At 35.8% G+C, this 15,345-nt stretch overlaps 1 protein-coding gene across 1 annotated transcript in view; it reads left to right on the top strand.

The window, feature by feature from the left end:
• Positions 1-10,148, top strand: part of LOC148940998 (small ribosomal subunit protein uS11A) — a 36,007-nt gene extending 25,859 nt beyond the window's left edge. The window contains exons 3-5 of the mRNA XM_089105420.1: positions 1,440-1,527; positions 6,360-6,489; positions 9,990-10,148. Of these exons, the coding sequence (XP_088961546.1) occupies positions 1,440-1,527; positions 6,360-6,489; positions 9,990-10,078 (307 nt within the window). The 3' untranslated portion in view covers positions 10,079-10,148. The remainder of the gene's footprint in view (positions 1-1,439; positions 1,528-6,359; positions 6,490-9,989) is intronic.
• Positions 10,149-15,345: the final 5,197 nt, after the last annotated feature.

Here is a 15,345-nt window from a genome sequence, read left to right as displayed (position 1 = left end):
AATATTTTGTTAATGATTAAATGTTTCAGTGTACATGTTAATATATTTCAATATAATAATCCATGATTATCATTTAAGCATTTCAGTGTACTATTTTCTGAAAGTTTTTCTTAAGATACTTCTGATGTTTTTAAAATAAAACTTTTTGCCCATATTAAAATTAGAATTATAAATAGCTAAAATATTTAAGTATAATAATCCCCTGTGTTGTCAATTGAGCATTGAGCCCTGGTTCCCACCAATAACTTTTGAAAAATACCTTTGTTGGGGGTTATTTCTAATGAAAAATACTTTTGTCCCACCCCTCTCCTATCTTAGATTTTTGTAACTTGACACCACTGATAATCCCTGGTTCCCATTTAAGCAAATCTTCCCCATAAAGCTTATTTAAAATAATTTTCAAATGGTAACAAGATCTTTTGTTAATACTGCAATTAAAAATTTATTATTAAAATTGATATTTAAATGTGATAATCTGTGGTTCCTATTGAAATTTCAAATATTAGCTGAAGTATTTCAGTGTAATAATCCCTGATTCCTATTTCAGAAAATTCAGTGTTCTGTTCTTTACAATAGTTTTGAAATATTAAAAGCAAATTTTAGTGGTAACATTGAAATTAAAGACTTGTTAACATTTAATTATAATAATCCTTTTTTTTATTCCCCTGTTCCCATTTAAAGTGAATTCAGTCTACTGTTATGTAAAAAGCATAAAGGGAGGGGGGTTATATGCTGTGGTATTTCTTTTCTCAGGTTTGCTAGATCTAGGCTATAGAACATTCTTGGACACTATGTAAATAAGCAGCTGATACAATGAAAACAACAAATTGAGACTAGTTGAAAGTGTCATCAGAACTCCATTTGCTTCTTTATTAATTTTATCTCTCAAAAAACCCTCCAAAATTAATTCCAAATCGTAAACCTTTCGTATTTTTCGCCATAACTTATCCGATTTCACCATAGCTCATTGCTCTCCTTTTTTTTCTTTTTTTGCCACACCTCGCAAGGAACAGTGGTTGCAAAACCATTGTATAGTCTGACATTAGGATCTGACATTCTCTTTTAGATGTCTTGATAGTAAAAATAAAATAATAATTGTGCCATGATGTCAAAAAGCATAACAAGTACGCTGGTTCTAACTTATCACCTAGTTTGATCTAACAATCTGTCTCATAGATGTCCTGATGTCAAGAAGTCATTTGAAGGGTAAGATTCAATTTATTTTTTTTGGGGGGGGAGGGGGGGGGTAACTAAGGAATAGGTCTTCATTTAGACTCGACAACTTTTTGTTCAAGGAATGTTTATTTCAAAACTTTTTTGGATTCATTGAAACATAAACATAAATTGAAATATAAACTGAACATATGTCCTCCAAATAACAGTTCTCACGGTTTTCTGGTTTTCTTTGATGCTAGCAGCTATAGCCTATTTTTATTTAGGGAAACCATCTGCCGTGTCACTGGTGGTATGAAGGTGAAAGCTGACAGAGATGAATCATCTCCATATGCTGCTATGTTGGCTGCACAAGTAAGATTTTCTATTTCAGTCCCTTTCTGTTTGTGTTTTTTCAATATGTATTACTACAGTGCACTATTTATTAACCTTTTTACCCTAAAAGAACCTATTCAAATAAATTTAATATCTGGAAGAATCACCATGTAATATGTATCCTATTCCACACTTTTGCGCAATAGTAAACTATTTAATACAATGGCAAAGGACAGGGTGCTGGAAAGATCAGTCAACCTGATCCAAGCTGTTTATGAAGAGATGCAAGCAGTGGTCAAGTTAACAGTGGACCGTCTATGATCTTGCTCGTCAACTATGGATGTGTTCTCTCATTAATGCTATTTAATTTGGTTATTGACTGAATAGTTGAGTCTGCGGTAGTGATACGTCAAGGAATTGCTAGTATAAGCCTCAACTGTCTGCAAGTCTTATGGACATGGTCAGTCATAAACCTTTGAATCATATTTTTGCAGTCTCCAGTTGCCTTCAAATGGCTCACTGAATTGATAGACTATTTGAATTACACTTACACTGTGCCTATCTACCTTAGTTCTCCCTAGTGGTGATACGTCAAGCAACTGCTAGCATAAGCCTCAACTGCCTGTAAGTCCTGTGGACATGGTCAGTCACAAACCTTTGAATTATATTTTTGCAGCCTCCAGTTGCCTTCAAATGGCTCACTGAAATGATATACTATATGAATTACCCTTACTCTATGCCTATCTACATTAGTTCTGCCTAGTGGTGATACGTCAAGGAATTGATAATATAAGCCTCAACTGCCTGTTAGTCCTGTGGACATGGTCAGTCGTAAACCTTTGAATCATATTTTGCCGTCTCCAGTTGCCATCAAAAGGCTCACTGAATTGATAGACTATCTGAATTACACTTACATTATGCCTATCTACCTTAGTTCTCCCTAGTGATGATACGTCAAGCAACTGCTAGCATAAGCCTAAACTGCCTGTAAGTCCTGTGGACATGGTCAGTCACAAACCTTTGAATTATATTTTTGCAGCCTCCAGTTGCCTTCAAATGGCTCACTGAAATGATATACTATATGAATTACCTTTACTCTATGCCTATCTACCTTAGTTCTGCCTAGTGGTGATACGTCAAGGAATTGATAATATAAGCCTCAACTGCCTGTTAGTCCTGTGGACATGGTCAGTCGTAAATTTTTGAATCATATTTTGCCGTCTCCAGTTGCCTTCAAAAGGCTCACTGAATTGATAGACTATCTGAATTACACTTACACTATGCCTATCTACCTTAGTTCTCCCTAGTGGTGATACGTCAAGCAACTGCTTGCATAAGCCTCAACTGCTTGTAAGTCCTGTGGAAATGGCCAGTCATAAACCTTTGAATCATATTTTTGCAGTCTCCAATTGCCTTCAAAAGGCTCACTGAATTGATAGACTATCTGAATTACACTTACACTATGCCTATCTACCTTAGTTCTCCCTAGTGATGATACGTCAAGCAACTGGTAGCATAAGCCTCAACTGCCTGTAAGTCCTGTGGACATGGTCAATCACAAACCTTTAAATTATAATTTTGCAGTCTCCAATGCCTTCAAATGGCTCACTGAACAGATAGACTATTTGAATTATCCTTACTCTATGTCTATCTACCTTAGTTCTGCCCTAAGATGGCTGATAGACTGTCTATCAAGAAGTGAAATGAATAATTTTTGTATAATTCTGAAAAGCTAAGCCAGCTCTGCATCTCACAGAGGTTTAACTGTTTTGGCCTTCAAGTTTTTTATCCATCACTACCACTAAATTGATATTAATTCAAAAGAGTAATAACTCTATATTGGGAGATTCACGCAGTTGTAAAAGCACAAAGGAAAAGGATGCGCCACTAAACTCTATGGTTCAAACTGGCAGTGCTGATATCCATTTCATGGTTCTTCAGCCAAGAAGTGCAATGAGGGACTGGGGGCCAGCCGTCCAAGGCTTTGCACATCCTTCCTGTTTCAGCACAAAACAGGTTCTCGTAAAACCCAACCCCGCTTTCTCTCTTGGTCTAGTGACAAATGGAGCCGAAACCAAATATGATATAAATGACCCCAAAATCTTCCTCGTTTCAAAGGAGAAAGTAGCATGCTGCGTTCTTCATTTGAGGTATGTGTTCCTAGATACAGCCTAGAATAGGTTGTGTAGCACTTTTTGTAGCCACGATTGTCAAACAGACAAGACTGCGTTGGTTTGGCCATGTCCTGAAAAGACTCAATAACCGCATCAAGCAAGTGCTTCTAGCTGCTCCTCTTTTCAGTTTGATGCAGACGTCCTGGCGATCAATTGAAGAATTGGTGGGCAACTGTCAAAAACGATCCCAATGCTAGTTGTGGATGCTGAAAGTTAGACAGAAAGAGGGAGAGCTGCTGGTTCCGGTTTTCTGAAGAGCTGGCACAAGACTACAACAAATGGAAGTCAACCATACGAAGTCTTCTAGATGCTGGGGGAGGCGTTGTCGTCTGGCTCCGCAGCAAGTACAAGTAATGCCATGTCATGCATATGCAAATCTTACCTTTTCACCAAAGTCTAGGTTTATGTAAAACAGTGGCTAGGGCATTATTTTTATGCGAAAGTTGAATTCGGATAATCAAAGTTGCTGATGGTGATGTACTAAGAGTCTTAGACCATGGGTGTGTAAGAAAAGTTTTAGCTCTCCCCCTTACCATCAGGGTCTCAAATAGAGACTAAAAAGTAACGATTTTAGAAGTACATCCTAGTTGTACAGCGCCACGAAAAAGTGCCAGCTCTCCTAGTTTCAGCACATTCGCCAAGGACTAAACACTACTTGATAAAAAAAATTATTAAACCTCCTTGCCATTGCCCACTCCGAAGAAACACCATGGCAGTCCACATTTACTTACTTAGTTACAATTAAGGGAAATCTAGAACCCCCTAGTGGCTTTTGGCAACATGGTGGGATTTGTCATGGTTACCAATTATTGTTTCCGTGACAGAAGAGCGATCCAAATGGTAATTCTTTATTTAATAGGAAGAATTGCACCAGAGGTGTAATCTTTGTCAGTGTGGGGAATTTACTTTGAAATTTTAGCAGGTAATTACATAAAAGGGGTAGATGATAACATAGGCAGTTGCTTATACGACGAAAATCAGATAGAAAAAAGGAAATGTATTATTTGATTCCCTATTCAATGCCCTTTCTGAACACAATTATTGTCAATGTTTATGAAGACAGTGTTTGGTCTTAGTAAATCAAACTTTCAGAGATTTTCAGGCAGGGCCGTAGTCAGGGGGTGGGGACTACCTGTTTTGACCCCCCCCCCCCCCAAAAAAAAAGAGAACAAAACAAAAAACTGTCAGTCTCGCACAAAAATAACAAAAAACTTGTAAACAAATTTTGTTGCATTTTGTAAAGTTCTTTTTTGTATTCCCCCCTCCTTTTGGGAACAAAAGTTTCAGTTATATAGTTCAAACACTTTCTTTGAAATACTAAAGAAAATATTTGCTTCAGAATTGTTATTTCTCTACAAATTCCAGGTGATAAATTCTTAGTGGCATCTTAAGGTCCAGCCATCTAATGCATGTTGTGGTAAATTATGATGATTTTAGAAGTTAAATCTGAATAAATATGGGTTCAGGAAGGGATTTGAAAGACCAGCCTACTGACTGTTCTCTATTACTTTTTGGAAATATCATGCACTGGACATCAATTTATGAACTTTCATTTCTCCTGTTCTACTGTTCCTTCTCCTGTTCCACTGTTAATAGTCTGCTCGGATGCATGAGGAAACAATAAAAAATGTTTCAGAAAACCGACCGGTTCTTCTCTTAGATCGATCTGTTTTGGGGCTAGGAATTTTTTCTAGTTTCCCTATGGTACCGATCGGTTTTTTGTGTGTCGTCGAGCAAAAATGAGCAAGTATTTTTTAAAGTGGGAAATATGTCAACTGTTAAGCACGCGAAAGTTCGAGATTCAGTGGTTCTTACCCAGAACCATCAGTTTTAATCCAACACTGGTAATGCTTTCTATAAGACTAACACGAAAAAGGAAGATACTTCCTAAGAAATACATTTGGCTTAGAGACTTGGGCTAACAAGTGCATGCTATCTGTGCTTTTTAGGGAAAATTTTGCACCTATAATTTGAACACTTCTGCTCGTACCGACCGGTTTTTCTCATTGGTTTTTCCATGCATCTGAACGGACAATAAAACCAATATCGGTTTATAATATGTATGTTGTCTTTTGAGAACAGATAAATTCATTTCAGCAGTTTTTAATAGTTTTGAAATTATGATGAAAAAATAATGTTGTCAAGGCTGTGAAGTCAATACTAACCTGTTAATTAAGACGCGATGAAATCATTCCAAAACAAATGTCTACCTTATATTTAGGTGAGAAGTTTTTAACTGCAGCGGTTCGCTGGTGCGGATGAAATCCGGGACAAGTTGCAAGGTATGCGGGCCTCGCCAAAAACATCCCTGTTTCTGTTTGAACGTTTGGCTCAACAGTGGCGTAGTGTGTTAGCTTCACAGATGTGTACAAGTGTTCCAGATTTGCAGCAAATAGCCGAAATTAAAATTGGTGACCATCATAAAAAGCAAAAAATCTTGACCGAAGGGCAAAAGCTAATTGTAATACAAACTGCTTCCATTCTGAAAGTAATAATAATAATAATGCTATATTGTGTATTCCAAGTTTTGCTAAATTCAATTTTTGCAGAGTTAAAATCGTGGCAAAACTCGCCTTAGTAAAGGTTGACGGTTACGCAAAGCTAAAGGTGGGTTTGAATATTTGCTCAATAACGAAGTAGCCAAGTCAAATATGTTTTTTTTTTTTTTTTTTTCATTTGTCTACATATTCATTTTAGGATGTGTCTGAAAAGTGCAAGACTCTTGGCATCACTGCCCTCCACATTAAACTCAGAGCCACTGGTGGTAACAGATCAAAGACCCCTGGACCTGGTGCCCAATCTGCCCTTCGTGCTTTAGCTCGTTCAGGTAATTTTGTAGGTTTTTTTTTTTTTTTTTTTTTTTATGCAGCTTTGCCTTTTTTTTAGAAAGATCATTCTCGACTGATTTTCCCTTAAGAAAGAAGAAGAAGAAGAAAAAAGGCTCACTGCTTCAATGATGTTGCGAACAAAGATGGATCTAGAGTAAAATCTTGGGGGGGGGGGAATGTGACAAGGTCGCCAATAATTGACCAAAATGACAAGTTTATTTTTTAAAAAGTAAAAAAGATAAAAAAACAAATGCGGGTGTCATAAACATCTTGGAGGGAGACCCCCTGGATCCGCTTTTTTATGAAGAATAGAAAACCAAAAAAAAAAATATAAATTGGCTTTTTAATTTAATTAAAATATTGTTATAATTAAGCTATGAAATTTTATTAAGATGTCAAGACCACACTGGCTATACATGAAATACGAAAAAATTATTATAAATAAAAATTAAGTTCATAAAGACATCGCTTTAAACAGAGATGCTGCTGATGTTTTTAAGTTTTTTTTCCTATTTTCTCTTTATGTTTTGTTTTTATTTTTGAGCACTTCCTAAGGTTTGGTTTTTCTTTTAAGGGCCAAACACACTTAGCTTTTTTCGGCATTAATTTGCCAAATCGGCACAGAATTGCAAAGAAAATGGCAGCGATTCGAGCTTGAAACACTTTATAGTTTTTGGTTGCAGTTTATAGAAACGGCGCCGAGTCTCATCATAATCATAAATAAAAAAGTTTTTTCCGAAGGATTTCAATCCTCAATCGTTTCCTTCTCTTCAGCAGGAAAATAAAAAGAACTAAGTTGAGGTCAATCATGCAACCATTGAAACACCTTAAAATTGGTGTCCATGAAGTTTACATTTGAAAGTCTCGCTCAAAGGGAACAAGTACTGAAGACAGTTTGGCGTGCACACTTGCCGAAATATCCTATTGGTTTTCGTTATTCACACAGAAAATCATCCTTGTAGTTACTCTTAGTCTTTTTGTTTCTGCATTTTTTATTTTTTCGTTCTTCGTACATCTTAGCTCTGTTATTTTTAACTTATTACTGAAGTACACAACAGAATTTTATTTCTGAGGAGGAGGGGGGCAAATTCAAAGGACGCCATAAGCAGCCAGTTATATCAGAAATATGTAACAAACATCAAAATATGGTTAAGATTTAGGGTTGATGAAGTTACTAAGTCCCCCCCCCACTTTTCATGTATACGTGCCTGATCATTGCTCTGGTGCCCTGTGGAAATCTGGCGAATGCATTTAGCAGCTCAGTTTTTAAGTACTATCCCAAACTTGATGTTAATTTAATCTTCTTAACGAAAATAAAAATTCTTAACTCAAGTAAAGCACGATTAACAGCTCTAAATCACTTATTATTTAGTTATGTTATGTTATTATATTAGTTATGTTAGGCTATTGTTTATACACATATTGCCACTTTATTACATTATTTATATTACTCAAGCTGTTGTTTATATCATTTATTTTATCGTTATTTCTGTCCAACATTATGGGTGCCTTGAAGATTTATAACTTCATGTTTGATGACTTTTCTTTTGGAACTATGGGTATAGGTTCAAAAAGGTTCATTTTGCATTTCCAGTAGTTCAAGAAAGTTTAACAGAACCGTCTTTTTGTTTTTTCTGTTAAAGGTTGTCTGTTATTGTTTTAACTCGTGATAATAAGCCTACAAATTACAGACCGAGAAACCTGAAATTGATCAGGAAGTAGGTTTAATCTAGAAAATAGTGAGCGGATGCCCACTCACTGTGCCCCTTAAAGCTACGCGGGGCATACTTCAGCCACGTGTGGCGTGGGCTACTTGGTATACACGGGCTACCTGGTTTCGAGTTTTCGAAACCCCTTTGGAAGCAAGTGTATAGTATCAAAAGTTCTTCAGTTTTTCTTTATTTCGTTTATTAAATTTAAGAAATTTGGAAAAGAAGGGTTTCCCGGAAAAAAGGAAAGATGTTTCTTGGATTAAGAAAAGTACCAAAAATGTGCAAAACAAAAGGGACATGAAAATGAGGTGATCTTTGCTCTCCCCCCTGGACCCATCTTAGGTATATTCTTACCTGAAAACTGCGATTTTCTAAGGGTTCTCTTTTTCTGAAATTGTAAAGTTTTGAGGGTTTCTCTACGTTTTGTCATTGGTGCCACGTTTAACCCCCAAAACAGATTTATCTTGGTATATCTACAGTCATGTAACTTAGTATTGAGTAATTTCAAGATATTTCGTGTTTTTTTTCTTTCTATATTTTCTTGGTTTAATTAACGTTTGTGCACGTCATTTTTTCTTAGTAAATAAAATATAACCCCTGAACCATCTTACGACTATTCACACCTGAAAACTGCAATTTTCTAAGGTTTCTCTTTTAGTTGTTCTAGTTGTCTTTTATTTTTAATTATGAAGTTTATAGTGGAGATTCAACATTCTTGTCGGTATTACCACGTTTAACTGAGAAAAGAAATAACCGAAGCAAGTTTTTAAGTTTTGTTTTATTCCCAAAGATAATACACCTTCAAAGGGAAGATGTTTAATACGCTGGGGGGACCAAATGTTTTTAGTTTACTTTTTGTTAATTTTTCACCCACGTTTATAAAAATGATGCTTAAACAAGTCTTGATAATTTTTTGTTTTTAAATTTTTTTTAAAATGAAATTTTCACTACAGTTAATATAGAATATTATAAATTTTTGATGGGAATCAATGATATTAACACAATTAATTTTTAAGCAATAGTAGGGAATTATTTAGATGTCAAGTGTGGGATCAATTTTCTGCATTAAAATTGTTATATTTTTTTTTCTCTGTTATGTTAATTTTTCTTATAAAAAATATTTCTATTAAGTAACTAGTAATTAAGTAACTTGATAACATTATTATTATTACGGTAAATTAAAAGAATATTTATTATAAGATTGTTAAACTATATACAGATGAATTCAATCAGGAAAGGGTTCCAAAATACTGTGGCATGCTTCAATGTTGCCAACCTGGTATAATTACACCGTTTTCGGTACAACTTAGAGGTCCAGGTACAATGCGGTATATTTGAAATTTTTTTAGTATAGTGCAAATTTTCAGGTACATTTTGTTTATTACGCCAAATTTTAACCTGTAATGCGGATGGAACAAATCAATCTGTTGCGGTACAATTAAAATAGCTAAGAAGCATCTCCCCCTCCCTCTCTCAAAGAAAGACTGAAAGTGCATAAGTACTTAGGATGGGAACTTTAGGCCAGTGCCCGAACAACCCTAAATATCTAGATTATCAGAAAATGTTGCCATGTTTATTAGATTTTTTTTTTTTTTTTTTTTTTTTTTTTTTTTTTTTTTTTTTTTTTGATACAGCCTTCCCCGTCCCGCCTCCGACAATCTTTTCGTAATTTTAATTGAGTTCTTTATATAAACTTTATATATAGGAAGAAAAGGGTAAAATTTCTCCTGGGAAAACTTGTCCAATCTTGACAGTAGCTTAATAAATATAAATATTTACTATTTCAGGAATGAAAATTGGTCGCATTGAAGATGTAACTCCAATTCCTTCAGATGCAACAAGGCGAAAGGGAGGCCGTCGTGGTCGTCGCTTGTAATTCGAATTCTGGTGTGGGACACTCAATCATTTATGTTGTAAGCCCAAGATAAATAAAGTTGTGACCCATATCTTTTCTCTTTCTTCAGCCTTTGACATGTATTGAAGTGTTGCTTAATCACTTCGGCGGTTGTTGAGCCTTTACTGAAAACTAAGTAGATCGTCCGAACCTAAAGTTGTTTTTAGCCAATGTTTTTTTGTAAATATTTTGAAAGAATGGGTCTTAAGTGACGGAAATACTAGTCTTCTTATAAATCCATGTTACTGTGAAATACCGAAATCCGGAGAATGTCGACATTCACCGGTGAAAGTCCCAAATAATGATATTTAACAAATATTTCGAACATACACCAAGCGACTGTGTGTTTGTTGACCAGTCAGCTTTGTCACTCTTTGGCAAGGTTTGGTAGTGACAGGTTAGATTATGAATTTCAGAAATGCTCAACATTCACCATTAGTACATGGTAAATGTCAACAAAAAATTTTCGCTTTGTGTATGTCCGAAATATTAGTTAAATATCCTGATTTCGGTGTTTCACCGTAACATCCACACTTACGTGGACGTAGGTCATTCCACACCGACTGACGCATAAGGCAGCAACGATAAACTCTCCAGGGCTGCAGACCGAACATATTCCATTGACGATCTGAACATCGTAGCATCCTCCAGGCATCGGCTTAGCGTTGTTGTTTTGTTTTCCTTGCCCTCTGATACCGGGAGGGACACAGCACCTACACCTCGTGAGGGAGTCGGTCGTTACCAATGTGACCCCAGTAGCGCCGTTGACTGCTTGCAGTTGTATCGGTCACAAACGATAATTTGGTGTTTTTTTCACGAATGAAAACGTTCGTAAACTTGTCAGCGTGATGTATTCCAAGGATGTGTCTAAGAAAATTATTCTCAAGTCCTTGAATTTGTTTTTTGACCTGCTCAGCCAACGCCAATAATTCACATCGTTACTGACAGGACATAATTAAATTAAATCTTCATTAATTGTTACAAATGTTTCTAGGTCGAAAACATCTTTTCCCATGGAATCTTGATTAGTTCTATTAGTTCTTGATTTAGTTGTTCTATTTACAATAACTATTTATAATATATTTTTTAGTCGTTTACTCGTCGCTAGAACAAACAGAGAAGTATTTATAGAGATTAATAGAGAGAAGCTAATTTTATGGTTAGAGTCGCGTTTGTGACTGTTCACCTCCACCTCCTGATGGCCCCATGCATAGCCCTTAGGATATATAAAACATACGTTAAATAAAAATGGTATTTTTTGGTTCCTTATTTACTCTCCTTTTCAACATACGAGTCATTAACCCAACGATACCCCTCCTCCTTTCCCTGATGGACGCATATATAGCCTAATAATACATTTGTTAGTTGTTCTTTTTCCATTATTTAGTCCATTGTAAAAGCCAGTTACCCTGTGCAAAGCCATTTCTAGGGACAAATTAATTACAGCGCCCTTCCGACTCAAATTTAAGCAAAAAAAAGTCAAATCAAAATGAAAAATTGGATCAAAGTGAGCAATTCTCCAGCCAAGGCAACCTCCCCCCAAAGCCACGATGCCTGGGGCAATTGCCCCTAAGCCTATAAAAAGGGAAAATATATATGTTCTAATTAAGCACTAACTCAATGGAAGAAAAAAGTTAAACACATTAAATAAATTAAATATAATTTTATTAGGAGATTCTCGTAAACCATTTTCAGCAATTTTGACACACTGTCGCTATCACACCTAAATGTTGCATCTGACGTTTTCACACTCTAGAAAAAATTGCCAAAAACTATTTCTAAACTCTCAACTGATTCTAAAATCTCAAACATCGTGCAAATCTTATATAATTTGGTTGGTGCAACATTGGACCAAAAATATGCTAAGGAAATATTATTTCATCCCCTGTGTCAAACTTGCTGAACTCAAATTGCAAAAACTAAGTGGATACTGTATACTGAATCTGTTGTCTTATTTAGTTCATTTGGGATTTTTCAATTGTTTTTGCTTTGTCAATACTAGCCTTACCTTAGCTATGCTACCAACATTATTTATAATACCGTGCTTTCTTTCTTAATTCGTTTTTAAAATATTCTATCTACTTTCCTATTTCCAGTGCTATGCTAAGCAAAAAAAACAACAGGAAATTAGTCATAGTGAAGAGGGTCTAATGATGAATTTGAACAGTAAAATAAATCCAGTTACCCATTATATTTCAAATTACCCATTAATATTTGCAAAGCTCGTCTTCTGTCCTGCGTTTATAATCTAACAGTATACTGTTGAATTAATTGTAAAGAAATTACCTGTAGGTCCCGTATCGACTGTTCTTAAAAACTGCTTCATATTCTTATGGGGAAATTGGTATCTTGAGATACTCTCGCATAAAAAAAAACGATCTAGATAGGTCAGAAGTCTTAAGAAAAATCGTTAAGAGCCTTAATTTTGTTTTTTTGCAAATGACGTCATGTACTCTGTTAGTACATCGTATAAGCATTTCTTTTGACATCATATATGGCATCATACAAGTGTTTTCTTATCATGCATAGCATAAATAAGACTTTTCCAACGCAACAGTTGTTTATATAATGTAATGTCTGTTGGAAGGCCAACACCTCGTATTGATTCTCATTGTCGCTTATCTTCGAACAACAGCCTCTTTTTGATGTCATGCCGTTACCATAGGTTCGGTACAACCACCCTGGAAAAATACAAAATTCCTTCTTAAAGTTGTAGCCTTTTCAGATCGTTTTCGTGGCCAGAAATTTCAATATGCCAGTTTAAAAGGAAAAAAAAACTATATTGCCGATTTCGAGACCCGGCACTTGGCATGCGGCAGGCTTGTATATATTGATTCTCGTTGTGAGTAGCAACCTCCAGATGAGTCACCTTTGTTTGCTACTCTTTCATCGGGAAAACACTGGGCTCCATAGGGAATGCACATAACGTTGAAGGGCCCCAATGATTTGTAATTAACAGTTGCATAATTTAGGGCATCTTTGTAGGTTTGTGCTTTTTTTGCGCCACTTTTGATGGCTTGGTTCTTCTAACGTTATGTTTGTTTCTTCTTCACTTTCATTTTTGACTCATTCTGATTTTCACTGTTGCTTGTCTTCTAACAGCACAATTATTTGTTTTTCGCTTCATTTTTTAACGTTCTGATACTCGCTTTCTCGCTATCGCTTGTAATTCTTGCTGCCGCTTATCTTTTTGCCCCATATTTCTTTGTTCTCTGTGTGGCATATCTTTTAACCGCGTTATTCTTTGTTCTCCACTTTTATTTTGAATACGTTCTACTCCTCGTCGCTTGTCTTGTAACCTGATATTTCTATGTTCTTCACTTTGTTTTTGACTCGTTTTAATTCCTGCTACCGCTTATATTTGAACCAGATATGTGTTATTTCTTCACATTTGTTTTTGACTCGTTGTAATTGTCGCTGACGCAAGTATTTTAACTTTATATTTCTCTTTTTTTCATTTTCGTTATTCTCAAATCCTTGGTTTGTTTTTCAAGCTTCTTAGCTAACGGCAAAAATTCACATCCGTACATCGTTATTGAGAGGACATAGCCCTAGTAATTTCAGAAAGTTCAATAAACTGTAGTTTTGTGCAATACTTTTTTCATGATAGTTTTAATACTAAATTTTGGTTGGATGGGAGGGGATTTTGTTCATGTGTTATTCATAGATGGCTTAACAGCTGCTATGATTGTATTTTGTCTAAGTTTCTACCGGGCCCAGGCGACTACGATAAGCATGTTCAAGTCAAAATCAAATATGTGATCAGTTTTGTTTCATAAAAGATCCCCCAGAAAGTCAGGCCAAGACTGATGCCTTAAAAAGTGATGAATTTCCGATACAAGTGTGTGTTGTTACTAACTATTGTAAGTTAGGAGTTTTTTAGGTAAATTTTCATTATAAAATAGGTATATGAGAGATTGTTTCGTTGTGTTTTTTTTTTTTTTTGTCCAAGGCTGCAAGATATCTGGGTTAGATGTCGAAAATTACTAAATTTGTTCCCCGTGTCCTTGTTAAAGTTTGCTTATAGCACAAATATTCAACTGGAACATGGATGCCTTTTGTAACACGGGTGTCGCGTGACTAAAGATTGCAGAAGAGGCTCCCATTGACAGATCTTGTTTCAAGGGGGCAGTTGGGGGGGGGGCAGGGCTTTTACTATTGAGTCGAATTTAAATAATAGCTATCATTCCTGAATTTAACAGCAATTTTTTTTACGAGATATTGCTTTTCTTAATGTGTTTTTAAGATTTTTGGCTACTATGGACCGTGGTTTTCTCTGTACTAGGGTACAGCTATTGCTGTAACCATGACCATCAAGTGTATTGGGGTCCTAGGTATGAATGGCCCATTTCCAAATATATAGGACAGAAGGATAAATTATTGTTTTTTAGAGAGGGAGTAGTTTTACATCGAAGCAGCATAAAAAAACACAAAAGTATTAATCAATCACTAAAGACCATTCGAGTCAGCTTTTGTCACCTCCAATAAAAGGGGCTGGATGACGTTTTCTAGTTTTATTTTTGAGTAGAATTGAGCTGAATACGGTTGGTTTGAATTGAGGCTGAGTGAGACGGGTTTGGGTTAAACAGAGGTTGTGCTAGAAGAGGGTTGAAAGGCACGGAGGTTGAGTTCAATGGGGGTTGAAACAAATGAGAGTTGAGTTGCACGAGGGTTGAATTACAAAGAAAGTTGTTGAGAAAGATGTTGAGTTGGATGAAGATTGAGCTGAATGGGGTTAAGTTGCACGGGTATTGAGTTGAGTGAGGGTTGTATTGTTGCATTGGGGTTCAGTTGTACGGGGGTTCAGTTAAACAGGGGCTGAGTTGCGCAAGAGATCAGTTTTATGAGGTTTAGTTGCATGGGGTTGCGTAAAACAAGGGTTGAGTTGCGTAGAGGCTCAGTTAAACAGGGTTTGAGGTGCACGAGGGTTCATTTAAATGGCGGGTGAGTTGCACCTGAGGTCAGAAGCTCCAAGGTTCATTTCCAGTGGAACCGATTTATATTTCTCAATTATATTTTTTTCTTATATGCGAATATTTAGCCTTAAACAACTTGATTGCTTATAGTTTCCACATATACCAAAATTTACAATGCCTTGAGTGAACTAAGGAGCGAAATTATAGTCTTCCTGTGAGCTTGTTCTCAGAAACCCTTTGATTCTTCTAAGTGCTTTAATGATGTATATTTATAACCCACTTACAACAAAAGATAAATAGTGGAGTAAACGCTGGAAAAAAAATTGATACAAA

This window comes from Artemia sp. Qi Xiang Cuo, chromosome 19 (genome assembly GCF_049724085.1).
Source record: "Artemia sp. Qi Xiang Cuo chromosome 19, ASM4972408v1, whole genome shotgun sequence".
Lineage (NCBI taxonomy): Eukaryota > Metazoa > Arthropoda > Branchiopoda > Anostraca > Artemiidae > Artemia > Artemia sp. Qi Xiang Cuo.
Note: the sequence above shows the minus strand (reverse complement) of the source record. Positions and strands in the feature narration are given on the sequence as shown.